The sequence below is a fragment of the Mytilus edulis genome, chromosome 5, assembly GCF_963676685.1.
Source record: "Mytilus edulis chromosome 5, xbMytEdul2.2, whole genome shotgun sequence".
Taxonomy (NCBI): Eukaryota; Metazoa; Mollusca; class Bivalvia; order Mytilida; family Mytilidae; genus Mytilus; species Mytilus edulis.
The window spans coordinates 5729482-5752601 of NC_092348.1; the positions used below are offsets into that span (position 1 = coordinate 5729482).

A 23120-nucleotide genomic window follows, 5' to 3' on the forward strand; every position below is an offset into this window, starting at 1 on the left:
AAATGGCAAAATCAAAAGCTCAAACACATCAACCGAACGGATAACAACTGTGATATTCCTGACTTGGTATAGGCATTTTCTTTTGTATAAAATGATAGATTAAACCTGGTTTTATAGCTAGATTAACCTCTCATTTGTATGTCAGTCGCAGCAATTTCTATTATATTGACAACGATATGTGAACTAATATATAGCATTAAAAACTATATTTACTGTAACTATTTTACATCAGGATCAAGAAAAGGGAATCAACTGGAGCGATGGCTAATCTAAAACAAACCGTTGACATCCTTTTGGGCTTTGTAAAGAGGAATGTGACAAACTTTGATGGGAAAATAAAATTGAAAAGATGAACACATTCTTTTGTTCCTAGCACAGAAATCTATTTTTGAAAAAAAAAATTAGAAACTTCAAAACATTTATTGCACATAATTTCACTTTTAAAGAAACCCTGGCTCTTGTATACTTATACATAATAATATTTTGAATATAATACAGAAAATGTTGTTACAAATTCACTTGGGATAATAAACCAGATAAAGTTAAAATAAATTCGGTCATTGTTCCATTTGAAATGGGTGGATTAGATATAATAGATATAAGAAGATATTTCATTGCTTTAAAAGTTATGTGGGAAAAAGACTATTAGTGATTGTGAAGGAGATTGTCAATTTATGCATCAGCGCTTTTTCTGTAAGTTTAGGTCAAACTAGCTCACTGGTATTAAAGAGATAATAGTAACTGCAATTACAATTATCCCAATATGGCGACGGCAGATATAGGTAAATTCTTTACAGTCATTTTACTCAAATGTAGCATGTTTTTGTCACTAGTTACTCAGCTGCAAGATTTTTCTATACCATTACATCATATTTGAATCGTAACGGTGCACTGGAATTGTCTAAGCGCTTCGAAAATTGCCGTTGAAAAATTCGGGATGATAATCGTAACTAGGATAAAAAGATAATCGTAATTATGGTATTAAAAAATGCGAAGATAATCGTAACTGGATAGTGTTTTATTGATATTGACACTAAAAACGTATATCTGATAGCACATGATGAAATTATGGTAATGAATTAATCACGTTTCAACATTTTATGACATATCTTTTTGTGGATATATTATTAATGGTTCTAATGAAAACAGCTACACACTATTATATCATAAAATTGGAAGGGTGAATAAGCTTTAAGAAATTTGGATATGGGAAAAACACGAACTATATTAAAATACAGAAAACTCCCAAGAACTAGGAATGTCACAAAATATTGGAATGAGCGATGAGGCAATTTTATAGGAAGTTATGATATATGGCAATAATTGTCAGGGGAAACGCATGTGTCACCCTACATCAGATTTGTGATTAATAAGATTGAGAATGGAAATGGGGAATGTATCACAGAGACAACAACCTGACCATACCAAAAACAACAACAGAAGGTCACCAATAGGTCTTCAATGTCGCGAGAAATTCCCGCAGCCGGAGGCGTCCTTCAGCTGGCCCTAAGACTGTTAAAGAATATTGATTTATCCTGAATAAAAACATAGTAAATATAATAATTATTGTTTTAAATCATTTAATGCAGGTGGCTATGTGTGCTATTTGTTCCCCCGGGAAGCGACTGCTGGTTCAATTCTAGTCCATACCCGTTATGCCATAATGAAGTAGGAAAGACGTTTAGTATTCGCTAGAGACAGGTAGACGAGAAATTAAGAACAACAGTTTTGCACTTTTGGGATATGGGATATTGCTACCCCCTCCATTTCTTCCCAAATAAACCCACCTTAAACGCGCAAATAACATTGAAACTTTGAAAACAATTAGAATATCTACTTACCACAATACCTGACCCGACAGCTGCTTCATTGTCAATATATTGAACAGGTATATGAATATAGGAAGATGCGATGTGAGTACTAATGAGACAACTCTCCATCCAAATAACAATTTCAAAAAAGTAAACCATTATAGGTTAATGTACGACCTTCAACATGTATACATTAAAAGGTAATACATATTGTTGTCTGTTTTTAGGGCAATTTTCAATAAAAATGTGAATTTCAGACGTAAAAAAATTGAAAATCAACTTGTCAATTTTTTTATTTCTAGAGTTATTTTGAATACCTCTATTGTAGACCTGATTGTAAATAAAAATAAAAAGTGCAATATTAAATACTCTTAAAATGATATCCTTTTTATAATGTATGTACTGTTTCGCAGGGGACACGAAACTGCTTTTAATCGGACATCTTATTGCATTTTAATGTCTCCTATAGACATTCTAGCTTGTTTTACTTTATAAACTAGAAAGATCTCATTTTTTTCTGAATGTGAGAACCATTTTTTATCGATAAATATTAGACAGTACTTCACATATAAACGTACAACTTATGTTACGTAGTGGACATTTTCATGAGTATTCATAAACTAACCCTTGCTATTTGTTTTGCACGAATAGAATTGAAAAAATAAAAATCTCCAATACTTGTTTCGTAGGTGACCGTTTTGTAGTGGACATATTTACATGGGTTTGTTTCCCACAATCTCCATATTGCAATAGTAACAAGAAAGATTATATTCATCAAAACACGTATTACGCTGTACACTGATTTTGTTTCATAATTTTAGAACCAGATACTGAAGGAGATTTGAACCGTTTCGAAGTGGACATTAACAAAAAACGGTATCACTCTGGTCTATTTGATGTGCTCTTTTTTGTCAACAATTAAAGTGCCGTTATTAAAACATCATTTCTTTTGTAAGACCCTTATGTTTATATATCTTGCAAACATTGAGCATGAATGTTGAATATGGCGTCTAGGGAAGTGCCAGCTAGGAATCCATAGCTTATTAGTCCCTCTAAAAATATTATGTTTCTTTGCTTAAAAAATGTTAAATCTAATTCCATGTAATGACTGCACAACAAATTACTTGTAAAGATCAAAAACATTAATCTAATTCCATGTAATGACTGCACAAAAAATTACTTGTAAAGATCAAAAACATTTTTTTTAAAGTGGCTGGGACAAGAAATCACGGTTTTGTAAAAACAAACGCCAATAAATCGACAGATATATAAGTAAATTTGCCTTAAATATTAACCTGTAAGTTTCTTCATTTTTTTTATTTTCTGTTAATGTCATTCATTAACTGTACATTTGCATTTTAATATACACAATACCACTAAAATGCTGAAAGACACATTTAATTTTTCAGTTACTATTATCCGATAAAGAAATTACGATTATCAAACAAGAAAAATTCCACAGAGTTACGATTATCATCCCGACTTTTTCAAAGGCAATTTTCAAAGCGCTTAGACAATTTCTGTGCACCGTTACGATTCAAATATGATGTAATGGTATAGAAATACCTTGCAGCTGAGTAACTAGTGACAAAAACATGCTTCACACTAGTAATTTTGGGGCCCTTTATAGCTTGTTGTTCGGTGTGAGCTAAGGCTCCGTGTTGAAGGCCGTACTTTAACCTATAATGGTTTACTTTTTAAATTGTTATTTGTATGGAGAGTTGTCTCATTGGCACTCACACCACATCTTCCTATATCTATTCATTTAAGTAAATTGACTGTATAGATTTTACCTATATCTGCCGTCGCCATATTGGGATAATCGTAATTGCAGTTACTATTATCTCTTTAATACCAGTGTAGCTACTGTTTTAAACAAACAGTTAGGATAAATCAGAAGAAAGCATTAAAAGAATCCTAGATTTTTTATAAAACTATCCATAAATATTGGATTAAGGTGGTACCTAACACTACAGGGAGATAACTCTGTAAAATCAGCAAAACGTTTTAATGGCGTTGTGTTGTTAAGGGAATATTAAGCTGCTCAATGATCAAAATAAGTGTTTGTCAAACTGCAATATAACCAGTGTAATTTTTCTGATTAAACGATTGGTTCAAATTTTTTATATTTTTGTCAAAAGGTCAAAGTAAAATACTTTGTCAAAATTTTAAGAAAATTAAACGAGCCAAATTAATTTTAGTTAAGGTGTTGGGTATAATAAACTCATCATAGATACCAGGACCAAATTTAGTATATACGCCAGACGCGCGTTTCGTCTACAAAAGACTCATCAGTGACGCTCGAATCCAAAAAAAGTTAAAAAGGCCAACTAAAGTACGAAGTTGAAGAGCATTGAGAACCAAAATTCCTAAAAGTTTTGCCAAATACAGCTAAGGTACCACCTTAATGATTTTGGGTTTCTTAACGTGCAGTGACAATTATTTCAGGCATATTCAGGACGACTAAATATTTGAAATCAAGCCAGTAATTTAAATACAATATTTTTAATGTTTTGAAAAAAGATTCAAGCTGTCACCAGGCTAATTAAAATCAGTGTTTCAGATGTATGAATACTGTCACGCCATATGGTGGTAACAGTTTTATAGATGATTTTCATACTATCAAATATCACTTACCATGAGCTTCTATGACTTGAATATCATGAGGATTAACTTTGTTACGTTCATAAATGCTTTTCAGTAATTTTTCTTGCTGTGTCTGTGATGGAGCTGATATTGGTTTTACATTTTGACCATCTTGATTGCAGGCAGTTGCAATAACACCCCATATTTTATTCCCATCTTTCTTTGCCTATAAATGATCATAAAAAAGGGAGTTATTCTAAAGCCTAATAAAACAAGAAAAATGACTTTATGGGAAGTTTATTAAGTGCGTTTATAAACACATAACAAACAATGACAGATAAGAGAAATTAGACAAACAATTTTCTCATAAAAAAAAATGAGCCAATGCGATAAAAGGACAATTGGATACTTGTGAAAATGTGTTTTTCAAAACTATATATGAATAGCGTTTGAAATTTTATGCATTATTCAATGCAAAATTAAATATGTAAATAATATTGTGAATCCTAATATGAAATGAGAAATACTTTAGGAAAAAAACCGAGCGCAATAATATGGACGATATTGCAAAGAGACTTTTCAAACCTTCAGTGCATTGAATACAGAAAGTTTGGTTATAAATATACACTTTCATGTTCTGCTATAGAGTAAACTACTTGAAAAGGGGACAGACTCAAATTGTGAAAAATAAAAAATTGAAAACAACACATTTAATAATTTCTTGCGTCCGAAGAGCTTTTCTGAGAATCAGAGTTAAAGTAACTGAAAGTGATGTCGCAACAACAATCGGTGTTGGTTGACATTTTATAGATAGTTACGATGTTACAATGTCAAGGACACATAAAATAAAATGAAATTATGTATAATACGATTTTTTAAAGGGCACTTTAAACTAGGTTCTGCAAGACTTTTAGGTCGTTAATGTATTCAATTGAATTGTTTAATAATATTTAATGTCGATGCCCCTTATAGTATACTACTAGGTATTGGTTGCCTTTATTTGCTTTCACCCACTTCCTTTAAATAGTTATCAAAAGTACTAGGCTTATAATTTGATACGCCAGACGCGCGTTTCGTCTTCATAAGACTCATCAGTGACGCTCAGATCGAAATAGTTACAAGGCATTGAGGACCCAAAATCCCAAAAAGTTGTGCCAAATACGGCTGAGGTAATCTATACCAGGGATAAGAAAATCCGTAGTATTGTTACGGGACGGGGGTGTCCCATAAATAAAGGTATTTATATGAGGTTATAACCCTGGTTACTATATTCTTGGTAAATTCTGATATAGAACTGTCAACTCTGGTGTCGAGTTACAGACTAAGTTATACTGGTAGCGTAGCTGGCAAAATGGTCAAGGCTATGGTATCGTAGCAGGCAAAACAGTTAAGACACTGGTCTAAATATGGTAGCACAGAAACTCATTTACATTGACTTACTAACTACATGTACAACAGATAACAAGATTAATAAAGCTTCACAATTTATTATATACAAAACATTCAATACTATTCCAAGTATAAATTACATGAAAACCCAACAGAACACTTAATAAAATATACAGAGACCCCCCTTTTCGGTACGTTAATCGTTTGTCAACATCGTAGTAAACGTAGTAAAACATCTAGGTCAATTATGGTTTGGTCCATTTATCCAACGGGGATGCAAAGGTACATGTATTGCATCGACTGCGGCACTTTTGGTTTGCTTTGCCTTTGGTAAGTTTCCTTGGTATCAGGAGTGACTGCCCTGGTAGCGGGCCGCAGTCTATCTGAAGACTGTTGTGCACTTGCTTTTATATCTCTGTCCCACCAACGTCTCGTGCCCCTATGGAGATGGTGGGCAAATTACGTTATGCTGATTGGATGCTGATCTCAGGTCATTAGGTCACTGACGTCAATAAACATAGTGATGCAAATGGCGGCGATCGGAATGTTGACATTCTGTCGAGTCGGGAAATGGACAAACGGGACTTATCTAAGCTTACTCTTAGCATGTATGGGCTCCGGTTACAATATATATGCCTAACGCTAATAAAATAACAAGGTAATAAAGCAGGAACGTGTGAAATAAGGGTAAACAGAAGGTGGGAACATCGTTCAGTCAGGGGACCCCCCATGGCCAAACAGTGAAGACGAACTCTATAGTATTATTCCCAGAGACCTGACTAACAATATTTACATACAATAACAATAAAAATATATACAATGTTCATCACATGTCTTTGTATGCGCGTTGGCTAACAGTAAACGACGAACGCGAAAATAGAAATGAGTGTTTACTGAGTAGCCCGATAGAGTCGTATGTACAAACCTACAGCTTATACCCTAAACCGTAACAGTATTTAGAATAATTCATACTTTTGAACCTTGTTGGAAAGCCGTCTCATTAGCAATCATATCACATCTCCTTTGTTTACCTGAGTAATGTATTAAACTATAAATGTTTGTAATAAAATACAATAAAAACTTAATCAATAAAGTTGGTACAACTTATGTAATTGACAACCTTTTATAATGAGTTTATACAAAGGAACAATAAGTGTACAGGGAACATATATATATATGACACAGTAGGGTTCTTTTTTTTTAAGGTTAAATAATGTTGTTGACATATTTTGGTTTGATGATAGGTTGAGGATTAAAGAAAACAATCAGAGTTGTATTCTTATAAATACCTGCTTTAATTTCTTTAGTATCACAATTCCACAACCTTCTCCTCTTGCATAACCATCTGCGTTTTCTGAAAAGGCTTGACATTGTCCTGTTGGTGATAACATCTTTGCCTGACTTAGAGCTATAAACAGGTCTGGTGATAGAATACTGTTTACTCCTCCGCATATGGCCATAGACGTGCTTCCTATGTTTAAGAATACGATAGGTAACTTAAAATAACACTGACATCTTATTAAATATATCGAAAAAGAATTAACCAATACCAATTAATGATTTCAGTATTTCCTTTACAAATGCAATCTAAAAGTAACCCAGTTTGTAATCTAGTTATGCAAAGCATATCTTTGATTATTTAGATGGTGCTGTTTGAGAGTATTTGTGCTTATGAATTGAAAATTAGAAAAAATTGTGCTTAATCAAGTTTTTTACTCATAGAGTACGCATCAAGTCTTGATGAGTGTTTTTCAGAAACACATATCCGGAGTAGATACAATTGATATTATATGCTTGATTGGTAAAGGTGCTAGTTAGGTTGAAATATCAGAATAATCTAACACCTACCTGATTTAAGATATTGAATTCCAACATCTATTGCTACTAACGATGATGAACAGGCTGTATCGATACACATTGATTGTCCTGATAAATCGTATACATATGATACCCGAGCACCAATTAGACTCATTGAAGCACCAGTTAGTGTATAGTTGGACATAGATTTGAAATCATCAGCACCTATTCCTTTATAATCATCATTCATCACTCCTAAGAATAGACAAAAAACATGTATATGCCTCAAACTGTAAACTTATACTAAAACTCTGTACTACACTTCCTTAACTATTGGTCTTCCTCAGAATACCAGGATGCTATTTATGTTCGTTTATAATTGTAACATTCCAAAGTTATATGTCTCTATGATATGAAACATATAGATCATATGTGGGAACCAGTACGTTAACAAAACCATAATATCTATAAAAATTATATTTCTCCAACAGAGGCTTGGTTTGCGAAACATCTATATTTACAAAGTGCAACCTATAAGTTACCTATAAAAACTCCTGTATCAGATCCTCTGATGCTTTTTCTTGTAATACCACCATCTTCGAGAGCCATGTGTACACACTCAAGAACATAACGCTGCTGGGGATCTATTTCTTTGGCTTCAGTGTCGTTTATGCCAAACAATTTATTGTCCCATTGAGTAAAGCTGAAAAAATAAAAGGTCAATACAGTCTACATTCTACATTCGTACAGCTACAAACAAGTGAGAGGTTTAGCTAGCTATAAAACTAGGTTAAATACAACATTTGCTGCATAAGAAAATGCTTGTACCAAGTCAGAAATATGTCAGTTGTTATTCATTCGTTTGATGTGTTTGAGATTTTTTGCCATTTGCTTAGGGACATTCCGTTTAGAATTTTCCTCGTAGTTCAGTATTATTTTTAATCTAGTTTTACGCCTAAAAAATAAACTTGAATTATAAAATCCAATGTAGATACAGAGTAACCTAGCAATGCATCGTTACTTCGCCGCTATGGCACTTGTTTGGAAACAATTCAGATTTTTTTAAACCAAGTACTTGCTAATACAGTTTAAGTTCATTAATAATGTTAATGTGAACGTAAAATATCAAAACAACGCAAGAGAAGCACAAGGAACTCTCAGGTTTTAAACGTTTGAATATTTAACAAATATTTCCATAATTTTAACAATTGTATTAAAATTATGCTACACTTTATGATCGATCGCATATTTATTGAGTTTGGTGGATAACGGTGTAAATACATTGACTTTATTTTGTTCATATATGAAGCTGAACTCATAAAACCCTTTGACAAAAAAAAAAAACTATTTCAAAATAAACTGGCGCAATCAGTTAAGGGCAAAGAACCTCGTAAAGTCATATTATCTTATTGTTATTAATGTATTTTGTCTTTCAACGGATTTTGTATTGAAGCCAGCTAGTTGACTATCAGTAATATTTATCTAGAAACGGGACAGTTTAGAGTTTGATGGACTTTAAGTTGAATACTTAGATATGTTCCTTGATATGTACCCCCATTTATCCATCTTAAGTAAACACTAACAATTTGAATGGCTTTATGCAAAGATAGTGATCAATCTTTTTTTCGTTCAGGTATTGTTCCTAAATCATTTATTTGGAAATAAATTGAGTATCGTCAGGAATATGTAGTTATCAAAGGTACCAGGATATATCATTTGAATAAACTTATCTGTTATATTAGTAGTAGTATCCATTTATGATTTATTTTTCAGTTCTAACATCTATTATCTTTTCCATGAATTAAAACTTAAGCAAATATGTATTATAATTTTTTTCAAAACTCTTAGTTCTTGCTTTTCTCGATAATTCTATTTTTGGATTACACAAGGTCGCGTCTTTAACAGATTTAGACATGATTAGTTAAATCGGACTGACGACTCAAATTTAAACGTAAAATAAATATAACGTTTTAGAAAAAATACTTTTTAACTAGTCCAGCATGCTTGGCATATGTTTTTCCAGAGCTGTCTAAGTCTTCAGAATGAAAAGCCTCCACATTCCATCGATCTATTGGAATATCTTTTACATGATTTTCTCCATTGTATAAAACTTTCCAAAACTCTTCAATATTGTCTGCTCCTGGAACCTTGCAGCCAACACCAACTATAGCAATATCGTCATCCGAATCTGTTTCTATAGATATAAATAAATTCCATTTTTTCAATTATAGCATTAATCTTAAATCATTTAATGCATACACAATAACGTAAATAAACATTAACGTCCATTGTAAAAAATATGAAAACGCATTCTTTTGTTTAGCTAAGGATTAAACCTGGTTTTAAAGTTAGCCTAACCTCTCACATGTATGACAGTCGCATCAAATTCCATTAAATATAAGCATCTCCCATTTATATACATTTTTTTTTGTTGCATAATTGAGACGAGAAGACTTTTACTGCTTTTCAGATAATTGATTTACATAAGTACATTTGGCCGAGTGGGACATACAATTATACTTATTACCGAGGTTGTAATAGCATGAGTGCTACATGTGGAGAAGAATCTTCCTACCCTTCCGAACCACGTGAGATCACCCCAATTTTTTTGTGGAGTAAGTGTTGCGCAGTCTTTATTTTTCTTTGTGGTTTATTGTGTACTTTTGTTTGTTTGTTTGTCTTTTCCCTATTAAGCCATGGCGTTATCAGTATATTTCCGATCTATGGGTTTGAATGTCCCTTTGGTATATTTTGCATCTTCCGTACAAATTTTGACATGCCAATTACCAATAAAAATATTAGTTTATTATTTTATTGCAGTACTTAACATTCACAAGTTGTTAAATATCCTTCAGAAATATGAAATATAATAGTACAAAATTTTTTTTCAAGGTTTTGTAAATTTAATTTAAAAATCACAAATTTACACAAGTGATATTTACGAAAACCACGAAAAAGCAGAAATACTTCTCCTATTATGCTTTGAATATAACAACCAGTAAAGGGAATACTTTCCATTGTGGCTGTTTAGCGGGATGTTATAATGAAACTACGGATTACATATGTGAAATGTCAAACAAAATTAAATGAAACGTCATCCGTTGTCATATATAAAAAAAAAAAAACCAATTCTATTTATATTTCAATTTGAAGTGTAGATACCTTCGTGTTTATAAAAATCTGACTTTTCTTCATATGAGTCGTCTTGTTCATGTGTCCTTGTCTTTTTACTTTTGAAAGGCATGGTTTCTGTCATTGTCAGCCTCTTTGACATTTCACCTATTTATAAGATAAATATATAAAAAGTAAAATCACAAAAATACTGAACTCAGAGGAAAATCAAATCAGAAAGTCCCTAATCATGGCAAAATCAAATGACAAAACACATCAAAAACGAATGGGCAACAACTGTCATATTTCTGACTTGGTACAGGCATTTTCAAATGATAAGTCATTAATAATAAAGCATTCAAAAGGCATCTGGACCAGATGAAACTCAAAACAGAATACTAAAAGACAAAGAATGTGTCATGAATCAGAGTAACCTTTCAAAAATCAGTAGATATCGAAAATCTACCACAAGACTATCATGCATATTTGAAAAGTAGATAAAATGCTGCCAAAATTTACATACCTGTATTCTTAACATCAGTTACTTGTCGAATCCCTAGTTGTTTGAAGTAACGAATTTGCTTCGATCAAAAATAAAATTGGTTCTATTATGTGGTATGAATCGCTGTGCAATTTGTAATAATGCCGAGAAATTTATTTCCAAACAACCCCTGCTTTTAAAAAATCGGCAAAACACACACTTAATATATATATCTCCAAAGCTGTCACCCCAAACACTGTACAAAAAGTATCCCGTACAGTCAAGCTCTCAGAGTAAAGCGGATTTGCTCCTCTGAGGAGGCTGTCACTCAGCGGTTACAGGAACTTCGCGGATTTTTAATCACACGAGGTTATAAGAAATGGGACATAGATAAGGGGTTTGCGCGTGCTAAAAGTAACAGCCGCAATGACCTGTTACAGTAAAAAAGAAGAGGCCCAGCAAAATAGTTCCATTTGTTTTAACATACAATCCCGCCTTTACTAACCTTTCACGTTTGATCCGTGCCAATTGGCAAAGTATTGCCAATCACCCAAAATTGTCCAAAATCTTTGCCGATCTTCCTGTCTTAGCTTTTTGGAGACCAGCAAGTCTAAAAGACTTATTTATGAAAGCTGCCGTCTCATCTAATAAAAGCTGTTCAACTACAGGATGGTGCAAGCCATGTGGTAACAAACGATGTTTGACTTGCCAACAAATACTGAATACTCAAACATTTACTTGCCACTCCACTGGGTATGTGTACACAATATTTTGTAATGTAACTTTCAAAACCCAGAATGTTGTATACATTCTTCAGTGTCGATGTGGCATGTAGTATGTTGGAGAGACAGAACAGCCATTCAACAAACGTATGAATGGTCATCGTAGTGACTACACCTGCAAGCCCGACCTCCCCGTAAGTCGTTATTTAAGATCACAACGAGGATTGGTCAAAGGCCTGCTGCAAACATTTATATGCAAATGAGTGTTTGCTGCAGACCTGCTGCAAACATATTTTTGCAAATCAATCTTTCTCCTGCGTGTTTGCTGCAGACCTGCTGCAAACATTTATATACAAATGGGTGTTTGCCGCAGACCTGCTGCAAACATATTTATGCAAATTAATCTTTCTCCTGCGTGTTTGCTGCAGACCTGCGGCAAACATTTTTATTCAAATCAATCTGTTATACAATTAACTAATGTCATGTTGTGTACACATCATGTTATCTATACTACACAGCAAATTCTAAAAAAGTTATGTTATATCCATTCATTAAATAATTCAGTTAGGAAGACTTTTTTATTGTATAAATTTCAAGATTGTAACAGTTTAATCTAAGAAGACTTAAAGATGATTCATTTAACATCAGAATCTCACTGAGGAAGGATATCTGTTATCCGAAATATTTATAAATAATTACATTTATAGTTACCTTCTTTTTGTATTTGGAGTTGTTGCGTACACTTTTTTAGGCGTTTATATAATTTATTTATTGTGTACATGTATGGAAATTAGTATGGCGTTCATTATCACTGGACTAGTATATATTTGTTTAAAGGCCAGTTGAAGGACGCTCCCGGGTGCGGGAATTTCTCGCTACATTGAAGACCTGTTGGTGACCCTCTGCTGTTGTTTTTTATTTGGTCGGGTTGTTGTCTCTTTGACACATTCCCCATTTCCATTTTCAATTTTATGTATCGTTACTCGTAACGATCTAGCGCCCTCGTGGGGAAAATCGTTGACTACTATTCAGACGTTTCATATAGCAACATTTTAAAACTCTTTTTGTGTATTTAATTTTTAATATACAATTCTGTACACCGCTTGAAAAGAAACTTTTTTTGTACTTATTGTTAACAAAAACGTTATAAAAAAACACCAAAGTAGTCTTATAACACTCAAAGGTCTTTAAATAAATTTAGTTTTATAACGATAACAAATATTTTGATTGAAGCATCTCCTGATTTCTAAATAACTAAATAGCCTAGGTCGAATAATTAAGGACCCCTGTGTTTTTTTAACAGTATCCATTAACATGAGGAAAATTAAAGGAAATCACACAGTTTTTGAATAACAATTACTATTTTGTTTTTCTGATAAGCATAGTTTTAATACATAACCACTAAGATAAATCAGGTTCACTGGCTATCATGTGTTGATTTAATATTGAAAATAATACATATTACACATTGTATGTGATTGACAAAAATCAGAGTTTTCACCTAAGTCTAAATATCGAACATAATCTTAAAAAAGTAAACATGAGTCGACAATGTTGTTTATTTATCTGTCAATCTACAATTAGACCTAGATATTTGATTTTTTTTATAATCTTCTATTAATTCGTTGATGTATTCTTTTACATTTGTATTTGCCTGACTTTGATGGTTACATTTACTTTCTAACAAAGGAGCCTTTACCTTAATTTATTTCAATATGCATATGTATTAAATCTCAATAAACTGGTCTGATTTTCTTTCTTCAAACTCTTTAAAAGCCAAACTTTTCAGAAAGTTTCAGAATAGTATTTAAAAAATGTAAGGCCAAACTTTTTGGACATTGCACCAGGTTTTAGACTTTGTCTTGTCATATATAGCAATTCTTCTCATCGGTGTTGTTATATTGATGCTTGGCTCACCTTATTTTTTTTTGATCGCCTAGATTGTTTCTCGTTATTGGCCTTTGTCATAAATAGTAATTCTAAAACCAAATCAACTTAAATAAAAAAGACATTATATATGAAACCATTATTGTCTTTCTGATTTTAGGATATATGAGGTATTATGTATTTTCTGTTTAAAATGTGTTGTTTACAATTCATTTAGCTATGTGACATTAAAAAAGCAAATCTTTGGTAGTTTCATATGAATCAATCCACCACTTTTCTAAACTTTGGGCACTTAGAGTTGATTTTTTAATGTCTTTTATGACTTTGTTGTGAAATTGGGTACTGAGATTTTGTCTCATCAGCTTATGTTTCATTACATAATAAATTTAGATTTTACATATATGTTAATAGTCAGAAGCCAATCTCTTACCGTACGTAAAAATGTCATCGGCGGAGGACCTTTAATGGAAATACAAAAGATATCTTGGAGGCAACATTATGTCAATTTGTCGATAGAATCTGAAAATAAAATCTTGAATTTATAAATATGAAACTGACAATTACATTGCTGCTGGTTTAAGATCTACAATAAAACAATTAACACATCCAATTTCATCTGCGTATGGGATATATATTGCCCAACTTATTCGGTATTAAAGAGCATGCAGCAAATACACAGACTTTGTAAAACGTCACTAGTGTCTGACCAGGAAGTGGATGAACCAGGGGTATGTCAAAGAACGTCTCGTCCTTTTTCTATAAAAGTTCATCTAAAGGTACCAAGACTTTAATAATAAATATTCCGTATCAACTTTACAAATAATTCACGATGGTCATGGAGTATAGATTACGGGTACTGTAGTTGTTTATCATATAAATAGCATGTTATATTATTCTTTTATTTGTCTTTATGAATAATACTTCTACTGTTTAGTTTGTTTTTGGTTTTATCAATTTGATGTGGCTGTGTCCTTATACATTCCGTCATTGTGTTATTGTTATTTTTCTAATTTTTGTATTTGTGTCTTTCCTTTTTTCTATTATGCTTTGTCTATATGCTTTTTGTGTTTCTTTCTTACATATGACGTGGCTCTGTGCTTATGCACCCCGTCATTGTGTTATTGTGTTATGACAAGTGTTTGTTTATAAATTTGTTTGTTTTTATAGTAATTAAGATAATAAAACAGTGCTGACTGCTGTTAACTCTATTTTATCATTTTTATCCAAAATGTCTGTTTGCTTTGTTCACACACCGTTGTCAATATAATGGGATTGATTGCGACTGTCATAAACATGAGAGGTTTAGCCAGATATTAAACCTGGTTGAATCCACTATATTCTACACAGAAAAATGCCTTACAAAGTCAGGAATATAACAGTCGATGTCCATGGGTTTGATGTATTTTAGCTTTTGATTTTGCCATTTGATTAAGGACTTTCCTTTTTGAATTTTACTCGGACTTCAGTATTCTTGTGATTTTACTTTTCTCTCTTTAATTTTGATAATATCGTCGGAACTACACGCATGATGTTAGAAAAGTCGAAACAAGTTATAAAACATTGTTCTTTTTATCCTTGAAAACATGAATAGTTTTGATTCATTGTCAATGTTTTGCCTAACTTTAATTCTTTTTTAGATTTTAGTCAGCTTTTAAACAATTGAATTAGGTTTAGGACTTTCAAATACTTTGGCCTGGCATCATAGGAGAGACAGTTATTATCAAAATTCGTGGCTGGTGCAATAACATTTGTGACGTTAATGTTATTAAAAAGCAAGGTTGATAATTAATCTATTACCTATTATCATACGTAATATATATCGCCTCTTTTTTTTTAGCAGAGATCTTTAAATGTAAGTATATAATCATTTCTAATAAATTCACATGAAATTCATATAAATAAAGGCAACAGTAGTATACCGCTGTTCGAAATTAATAAATCGATTGAGAAAAAAACCAAATCCGGGTTACAAACTAAAACTGAGGGAAACACATCAAATATAAAGGGAAAACTACGACACAACAGAAACACATCATTAAAATGTAACACACAGAGAAACGAACTATAATATAACAATGGCCATTTTCCTGACTTGGTACAGGACATTTTAATAAACAGAAAATAGTGGTTTGAACCTGGTTTTGTTACCTACGGGTCCCGAGGCCAATACAGCAAACCTTGAATCTATACCAGTGCCAATACAGAAACAGCCAGTTAATAACACTATTGTACTACAATACTAATTATTATATCAAATTGTGGTAGTAATGAGATAATTAATTGTATTTTCTAGCTATGTCGGTATTTCTTAAAAAAAAGACTTTAAACCAAATATATCGTATAAATTTAGTTGAAATGAACTGGATGATAAATTATTTTTACCATAACACACGAATACAACAGAAAAAATAAGAATGACAACTACAAACGATAAGACATTGAACAAAATCCGATGAGAATAACAAATATAACATCAAAACTAAATATATGAATTTTGAATAGAAAAGTAACGTGACACGTCTTATAGCAATGCGAATTCACACTCAGGAAAATAATCACAATCGGGAATAAGTCACGTTCGGTAATTAAAAGATCAGACGACGTCATGACAAACCACAATCTAACACGTGGTAAAAATGTCTTTAGTTAGTTTGGACAAAGACACATCGTATGAATTAACCAATTCGTGATGGTGTCCGTAAAATTGTGTCATTTTTAATCTGTTCTCCTCATAACTTTGTTGGAGTAATTTCTGCGTTAGGAGCACACTCCTGTACATGAAGTCCGTAAAGTGTGAACATGCACGAGCATAACGTATCAATAAAAACAGAAAAAAACCATATCAAAGATACTTGGAATCCTACATTCTACTTCAGGAAAAAAACTAAAGATGAAACGAATTTGTTAAAAGCCCATTTTCTAAAACAAAACGGGTAAAATTATAAAATTTGTTTTATTTAAAAATGAGAAGATATTGTATGATTGCCGAAAATAAATGAGTTTGGCACTCACGACTAGAGATTTTTTAAGTGTTCATTCGTCAATAATCAACATATGTTAATGATGTTCTTATTCGTAACCTTAACCAAATTATTATCGATATAACACAAAACTCTCACATAAGTGTAGCCACTTGCAAAAGTCAAGTGCATTTTATACATATAATAAGTACTCGTAATTCATTTGATCTCAATGGGAATCGTCTCTAAATAGTATCAGTATTTGCAACCAATCTAGAACATTCAATATGTAAATAAATAATTCTTATAATTATTTACTTGGAAAAAAAGCCTCTTATACCTTAAAACACCATAAACTTGTATCGATACATTTACAACTTTGAAAAATATAATGCAATCTTATATGCTAAATATGGATACGTGCTGTTCTTTATTCTATAAGAAGAAAGAAATATGCCGTTGTCATGGTATGACAACTGGTAGAATGTCTTTTTAAAACTCAAACTGCTCACATTCGGAAACTAGTCAATTTACACGAGACACATCGATATCTCCGTTCAAACGCGACACATTTACATACAAATGTACCGCCCGCTCCAAAAGTACTTAGTGATGATTACAATTTTATTTTAAATTATTCCTCCATAACTTCCTGTTAAGAATTTAAAAACAGACTTTTTCTATCATGAGTTGATATGGAATTTTAAGGGGAGATCACAAGAACATTACCGTTCATATACAGCAAGTTTTTAAATTGATATCGATGAAAATTTAGTGTGTTGGAAAAATTTAACTTTTATTACTATTATTGTTAACTTGATTAAATTGAGAACTTCGTATACTATTTGGTGATCAGACAGTATGCTCTTTTCAGGGTACCATTGTCATGCGGTGTCCTAGCAAGTTCCCAAATAAAGTTGCATATGTATGGACAGTTTCCACCCCAAAATACATTACGTAATGAAACAGAGATGACAAGCTCGATATATATTATTAGGATATATTCTAAGAAGTGGAGGGCAGAGGAAGACACCAGAAGAATATTCAAACTAATAAGTTGAAAACAAAATGACAATGCTATTACAATAAACTACAAATAAATACTGGAAGACTAGCAACAGTGAAAACAAAAGCAAGCTAAAAATCTGAGGTTGATCGCGGGTGCTACGAAAGAGTGAGCATATACTGCTCCATCTGTGACACACAATGGTGATAATCCTATAAATTACGTTGATAAGTTATTTCCCGAGATAAAGCATCACAACATAGCAGATTATTACATGACTATTACTTAACCTTGAGACGACACTAACTTTGAAATCATTGGTAATCAAAATAGGATCGATATCGAACCAGGGGATCTCATGTTTTCCAAGGTTGAAGTTAATATTATGTCTCTAAGCAATCACATATCTAAGTATGTGGGGTTGACAATATCAATCGATAGTGTCCACTTTATGCGAAATTTATTAAATGGGCGGAGCTGCTAAAGGTTTACATATCGTTGGATTGCGGCCAACTAGAATTTCTATGCAAGGCTAAAATTAAAGGAAGGTGTGGTCCATAATTTTTATATATAAGTTTAGATGTTTGAGGCATACTTTTTTTTTATGAATGTTGAAAAAAGGCCTCACAATTTAATTATTTTTATCTTTGCAAAAAAAAACTTTCTTTCGAGGATATACTTTTTAACGAAACTTCATAGTAAAATTAGCACAGTTTAAGCCGTAAAAAGTCAAACCCCCAAATTACCAACTTCTGAGTAAAATTAAAAAAGGGAAGCCCTTTTCAAATGGCAAGTTCAAAAGCTCAAACACATTAAACTAATTGATAACAACTGTTATACTCCTGAATTGGTAAAGGCATTTTCAAAAGGAGTTCCTATGCGAAATTGCACTGTTTTATTAACCGAAGTGAAACCGATAAAAAAAATCGGTATCCAAATCTTTCATTTATTTAATTGTGCGAAAAGAAAAACTATTAAAACCCAAATTAGCTCTTAAAAGGTTTACAACCAGCTTTCAGACTAATTTTTCGAATCAGTTCTCATTGGGAAAACACAATGACAATCAAAAATATGATATGTTCATTTAAAGTTAATATTTTTTTCAGCCAGAAATGTAATGAATGCCATAAGTAAACAAAATAACTTTTGCCGAACACAAAACCATAAAATACGCAACATACACAAAAAATTAAAACGGAAATCACATAATATATGATATCGTTTTTAACCGATTATATGACTTACATTCTGCTGATAAATGCATTAAGTTCATGATAGATCTTCAAAATATTAGTCAATATTAATAATTAAAAAAAAGGCACGAAGATATAATGAATACTTAACTTTCAGACACAAGAAAGGGTCTGCTATTTTTAAAATTTCAACCCAGAATCCATGCAAATCTGTCTTTAAATGAAACGATCTTTTGTCAATCAAGTCTGTTTTTGCAAGAGTTTATATATGTTATCACACACCTAAAAGCAAAAATTAAGCTAAGCATATCTGTAAAATAGAACTTACGTGAAATTTGATAAATAAAATATCATTTAATGGCAAGGTAAAGCGCATATAGTTGTATAGAATAATAGTTATACAAAACGTAAATTCAGTAAACATTAGTTGTCCTAAATATTGCCTACCTGTTATAAAACGTCTCTAATACTTGGAATAATTCTAATTTAAAAATCCGAAATTCGTTTTATTTTTCTATGACATGACCTGAAAAATGATTCTATTTTTAAAACCTAGTAATATACAATAGTGACTTGATCACGTACTTGGTTCAACTGATTTCATATCTGACAAACATCAATTGTGGAAAAACCTGAAACTTTAATTTATACATTTATTTAGGATTCTTGACAAAAATATCGAATTATTCAAGTCATCATGCTCGCTTAATCAATAAAAACTAAATTGATAACGGAATTTTGGCAATATTGTTTTTTAGAGCCCAATTGTATTAGTATTATAAAAAGATAAGTTGTTATTTGTTTTAACATTAAATAACACTTTATAAATTTCGTGGTCAAATTTGCCTGCAGTAGTTTAAAACTCAGTTTTCTTTTCATAATTTTCTTTTTTAAAAGCAAATAATAAATGTATAAATAATATATGCAACTTGGCCATTTATCCCTTGAAATAAGCATCACGTCGCTTCCACCTTCAAATGATTCATTTTTACAGTAGTAAATTAAGGCGAAATACATAATAACTGATTTACTAGTACATGTTGGCAGAGATACACAAACGAATTAACGGTTTTCGTGACGTTTATATTATCACAGGTAAATTTTATCCTTCCGGAGCACCTCAGTTCACCCCCAGCTTTTGGTGGCATTCGTGTTGCTAAGTCTTTAGTTTTCTATGTTGTGTCTTGTGTGCTGTTATTTTTCTGTTTGTCTGTTATTTTTTAGCCATGGTGTTGTCAGTTTATTTTCGAGCTATGATTTTGACTGTCCCTTTGGTATCTTTCGTCCCTTTTTTCCAAAAAATGAAATATATTTGCTTTATTAATTAATAGACGTCTACAAGCATATGACATTGAGATTGAGTTTGTAGTAATGTTATGTTAAGTTCTTTCTAACAGTGAAACGCATATTGAAAAAGAATAGGGTTTGTAATGGTGTTTTGACTTGTATTTTCTAACCATGTCGGTTTTCTTCTAAATCAAAACTGTTTAAAACAAAAACAAATCATGTGCATATCATATTCCCCCGTTTACCTTACATTATGTGCACTTAACAAATCTATCTTGTTTTGTTAAGTGCACATAATGGAAGGTAAACGGGGGAATATGATATGCACATGATTTGTTTCTGTTTTAAACAGTTTTGATTTAGAAAAAAACCGACATGGTTAGAAAATACAAGTTTCATTCTCGAAGAACCTTTAAAAGTTTAAGGTTTGTTTATGCATGCCTTATTAATAAATCAGATGTATTCTTATATGAACTAAAATGCAATCAGTAATACTTCTTGGTATATGATATACCATACGGATCTTGATTTTATTTGGACCGTTGTCAAGAATTACAGTATTACATGGTTTCAAAAATAGAGTTTAAAGTGTATTGTCATAAATAGAAATACTTTAAAGGAATACCAGAGTTTTAAAAAGAGAATATGTCCAAGTATAACCGGTTTTCTGAAAATATTATAAAAATACACCTTCCGCTTTATAGATTGATAATTCAAAAATTGATTATTTTCATTACATCCACCACATTGAATATGAAATATTAGAAACAATGATATAGTTAAATCGGTCAGACACCTGAACTTAAACTGAAAAATGGCAATGCGGACTGAACTTCAAAACAAAGGGATAATTTCACTTTTACAAATGAAAAATTCCGAATTTGCATCCACCACATTGAATATGATATATTTGTAACAATGCTATAGTTAAATCGGTCAGACACCTGGACTTAAACTGAAAAATTGGCAATGCGGACTGAACTTTAAAACAAAGGGATAATTTCACTTTTACAAATAAAAAAAATCGAATTCTCTGAGGCAATATCAGTAAGATCTTGCAAATGCCGTTTCCAAAATATTTAATTTATTTGGGCCGTTGTGAAGCATTCTTTATTAGAATTACAGTTTTACATTGTTTCAAAAATAGACAGCGTAAACTTAATTGTCATTAATAAAAATAAATTGAAGGAATACCGGAGTTTAAATAAAAGAATGTCCAATTATTTCAGGTTTTCTGAAAATGATATAATAATACGTATTTTTATAAAATTTTCAGAAAACCTGTAATACTTGGTTATTCTTTTTTTAAAACTCCTGTTTCCTTTAATTGATTTTTATTGGTGACAATTAACGTTAAGCTGTCTATTTTTGAAACCATGTAATACTGTTCTTCTCATAAAGAAGGTTTGACAACGGTCCAAATAAATCAAGATCCAACACAATATCGATTTGGAAAAAAGCATATACCTTTAATTATGATATAGGTACACATGTATGTCATATACCAATTTCATACATATTTAACAAAGAAGTATTATTGATTGTATTTTAGTTCATATAAGAATTCATCTGTCAAGATAATTTATTGTTAAGGCATGCATAAACAAACAGAAAACTTTAAAAGTTTCTTCGAGAATGAAATCCACACACACGATAGATTTTTTAAGTGCACATAATGTAAGGTAAACTGCAGAATATGATAACACAGAACAATTAAATAAGGATTCCAATTTTTAAAATCAAATGTCATATTGCTCCAACAAATGTTGTGTCTTTTTCTCCTTTATACACGGTTAATTATTTGTGGTTAATTGTGTACAGATCTAACTTGTTTTGTTTTGAATACTATTTTAGACTTTTAAGACTGCTTTATGGATTTTTCTGAAGTCTTTATAGATACCTTCCATTGTACTTTCGTAAATTTTAAGATATGCCATTCAACATTCAAAACAATAGCCTATGTGAAATCCTGTACATTTATAAATTATGTTCTCTTTTTGATATATAAGCAAAAGAAATATATCACAAACGTCCATACACTTAAAAAAGACAAGAACGAAAATTAACTCAAAAAGACCTATGCTTGGAGTAAAAAATGACAGATATAAAATAGTTGAAACAATTCTATTGAAAAGATTTAAGATATCGTTTTTTATTCAAAAGACGATTTCAATATTTGTTATCTTGAGTAAAAAAGAAAGTTTTATACATCCATGCATTTGTGTCAAAATCCTAATGGGCACTGGTGTCGAACAGTAGTCTACTTATGTTCCAATCTCGTTTATCAATTCAGAAGAAATAAATCGAGGTTACAAAATAACGCGTATAGAACAGCATCTACTCCAAAAATAGAATTACTGAGTCCATCGACGGAGTATAAAGTAAAATAACAAAAAACAGAACTCCGAGGAAAATTCTAAACGGAAATTTCCATAGCAATGGAAAATAGAAAGTATATATTACTATGCATGCATCACCAAGTTTTCAAAGTACCTCCTTTACACATTTTATTGTTATCACTAGCAGGATATGCTTACCCTTCCAGAAATCATGGCATCATCTTCGGTTTTTGATGGGGTCGGGTTTTCAGTCTTTGCTTTCCTATGTTATTTTTTTAGATTCTGGTTGGTTTGGTTTTTCGACGTTTTATTTTTTGACTTGACTTTTTCACTTCTTAATCAACTTATAAGTTTGAAAATGATCCTTTTTGTATCTTCAGTCTTATTAACTGTTTATACCTGTATAAAAGTTTTTATAATTTATTATTTAGAAAGAATTTATGAACCTCCAAACAATCTCATACTCGAGAACACCTACAGCTCATTAGATATTAATGAATATGTATCGAATGTTATTTTTTCAATATTCACAGCTTTAACGTAATTACAAA

General features: G+C 31.6%; 1 protein-coding gene across 1 annotated transcript in view; it reads right to left on the bottom strand.

Moving 5' to 3' along the window:
• Positions 1-19381, bottom strand: part of LOC139525364 (mycolipanoate synthase-like) — a 33123-nt gene extending 13742 nt beyond the window's left edge. Inside the window, exons 1-8 of the mRNA XM_071320596.1 lie at positions 19272-19381; positions 14215-14303; positions 10746-10862; positions 9567-9777; positions 8126-8286; positions 7635-7838; positions 7076-7257; positions 4449-4623 (exon numbers count right to left, since the gene is read on the bottom strand). Coding sequence (XP_071176697.1) covers positions 4449-4623; positions 7076-7257; positions 7635-7838; positions 8126-8286; positions 9567-9777; positions 10746-10857 — 1045 coding nt within the window. The 5' untranslated portion in view covers positions 10858-10862; positions 14215-14303; positions 19272-19381. The remainder of the gene's footprint in view (positions 1-4448; positions 4624-7075; positions 7258-7634; positions 7839-8125; positions 8287-9566; positions 9778-10745; positions 10863-14214; positions 14304-19271) is intronic.
• Between the last annotated feature and the right edge of the window lie 3739 nt (positions 19382-23120).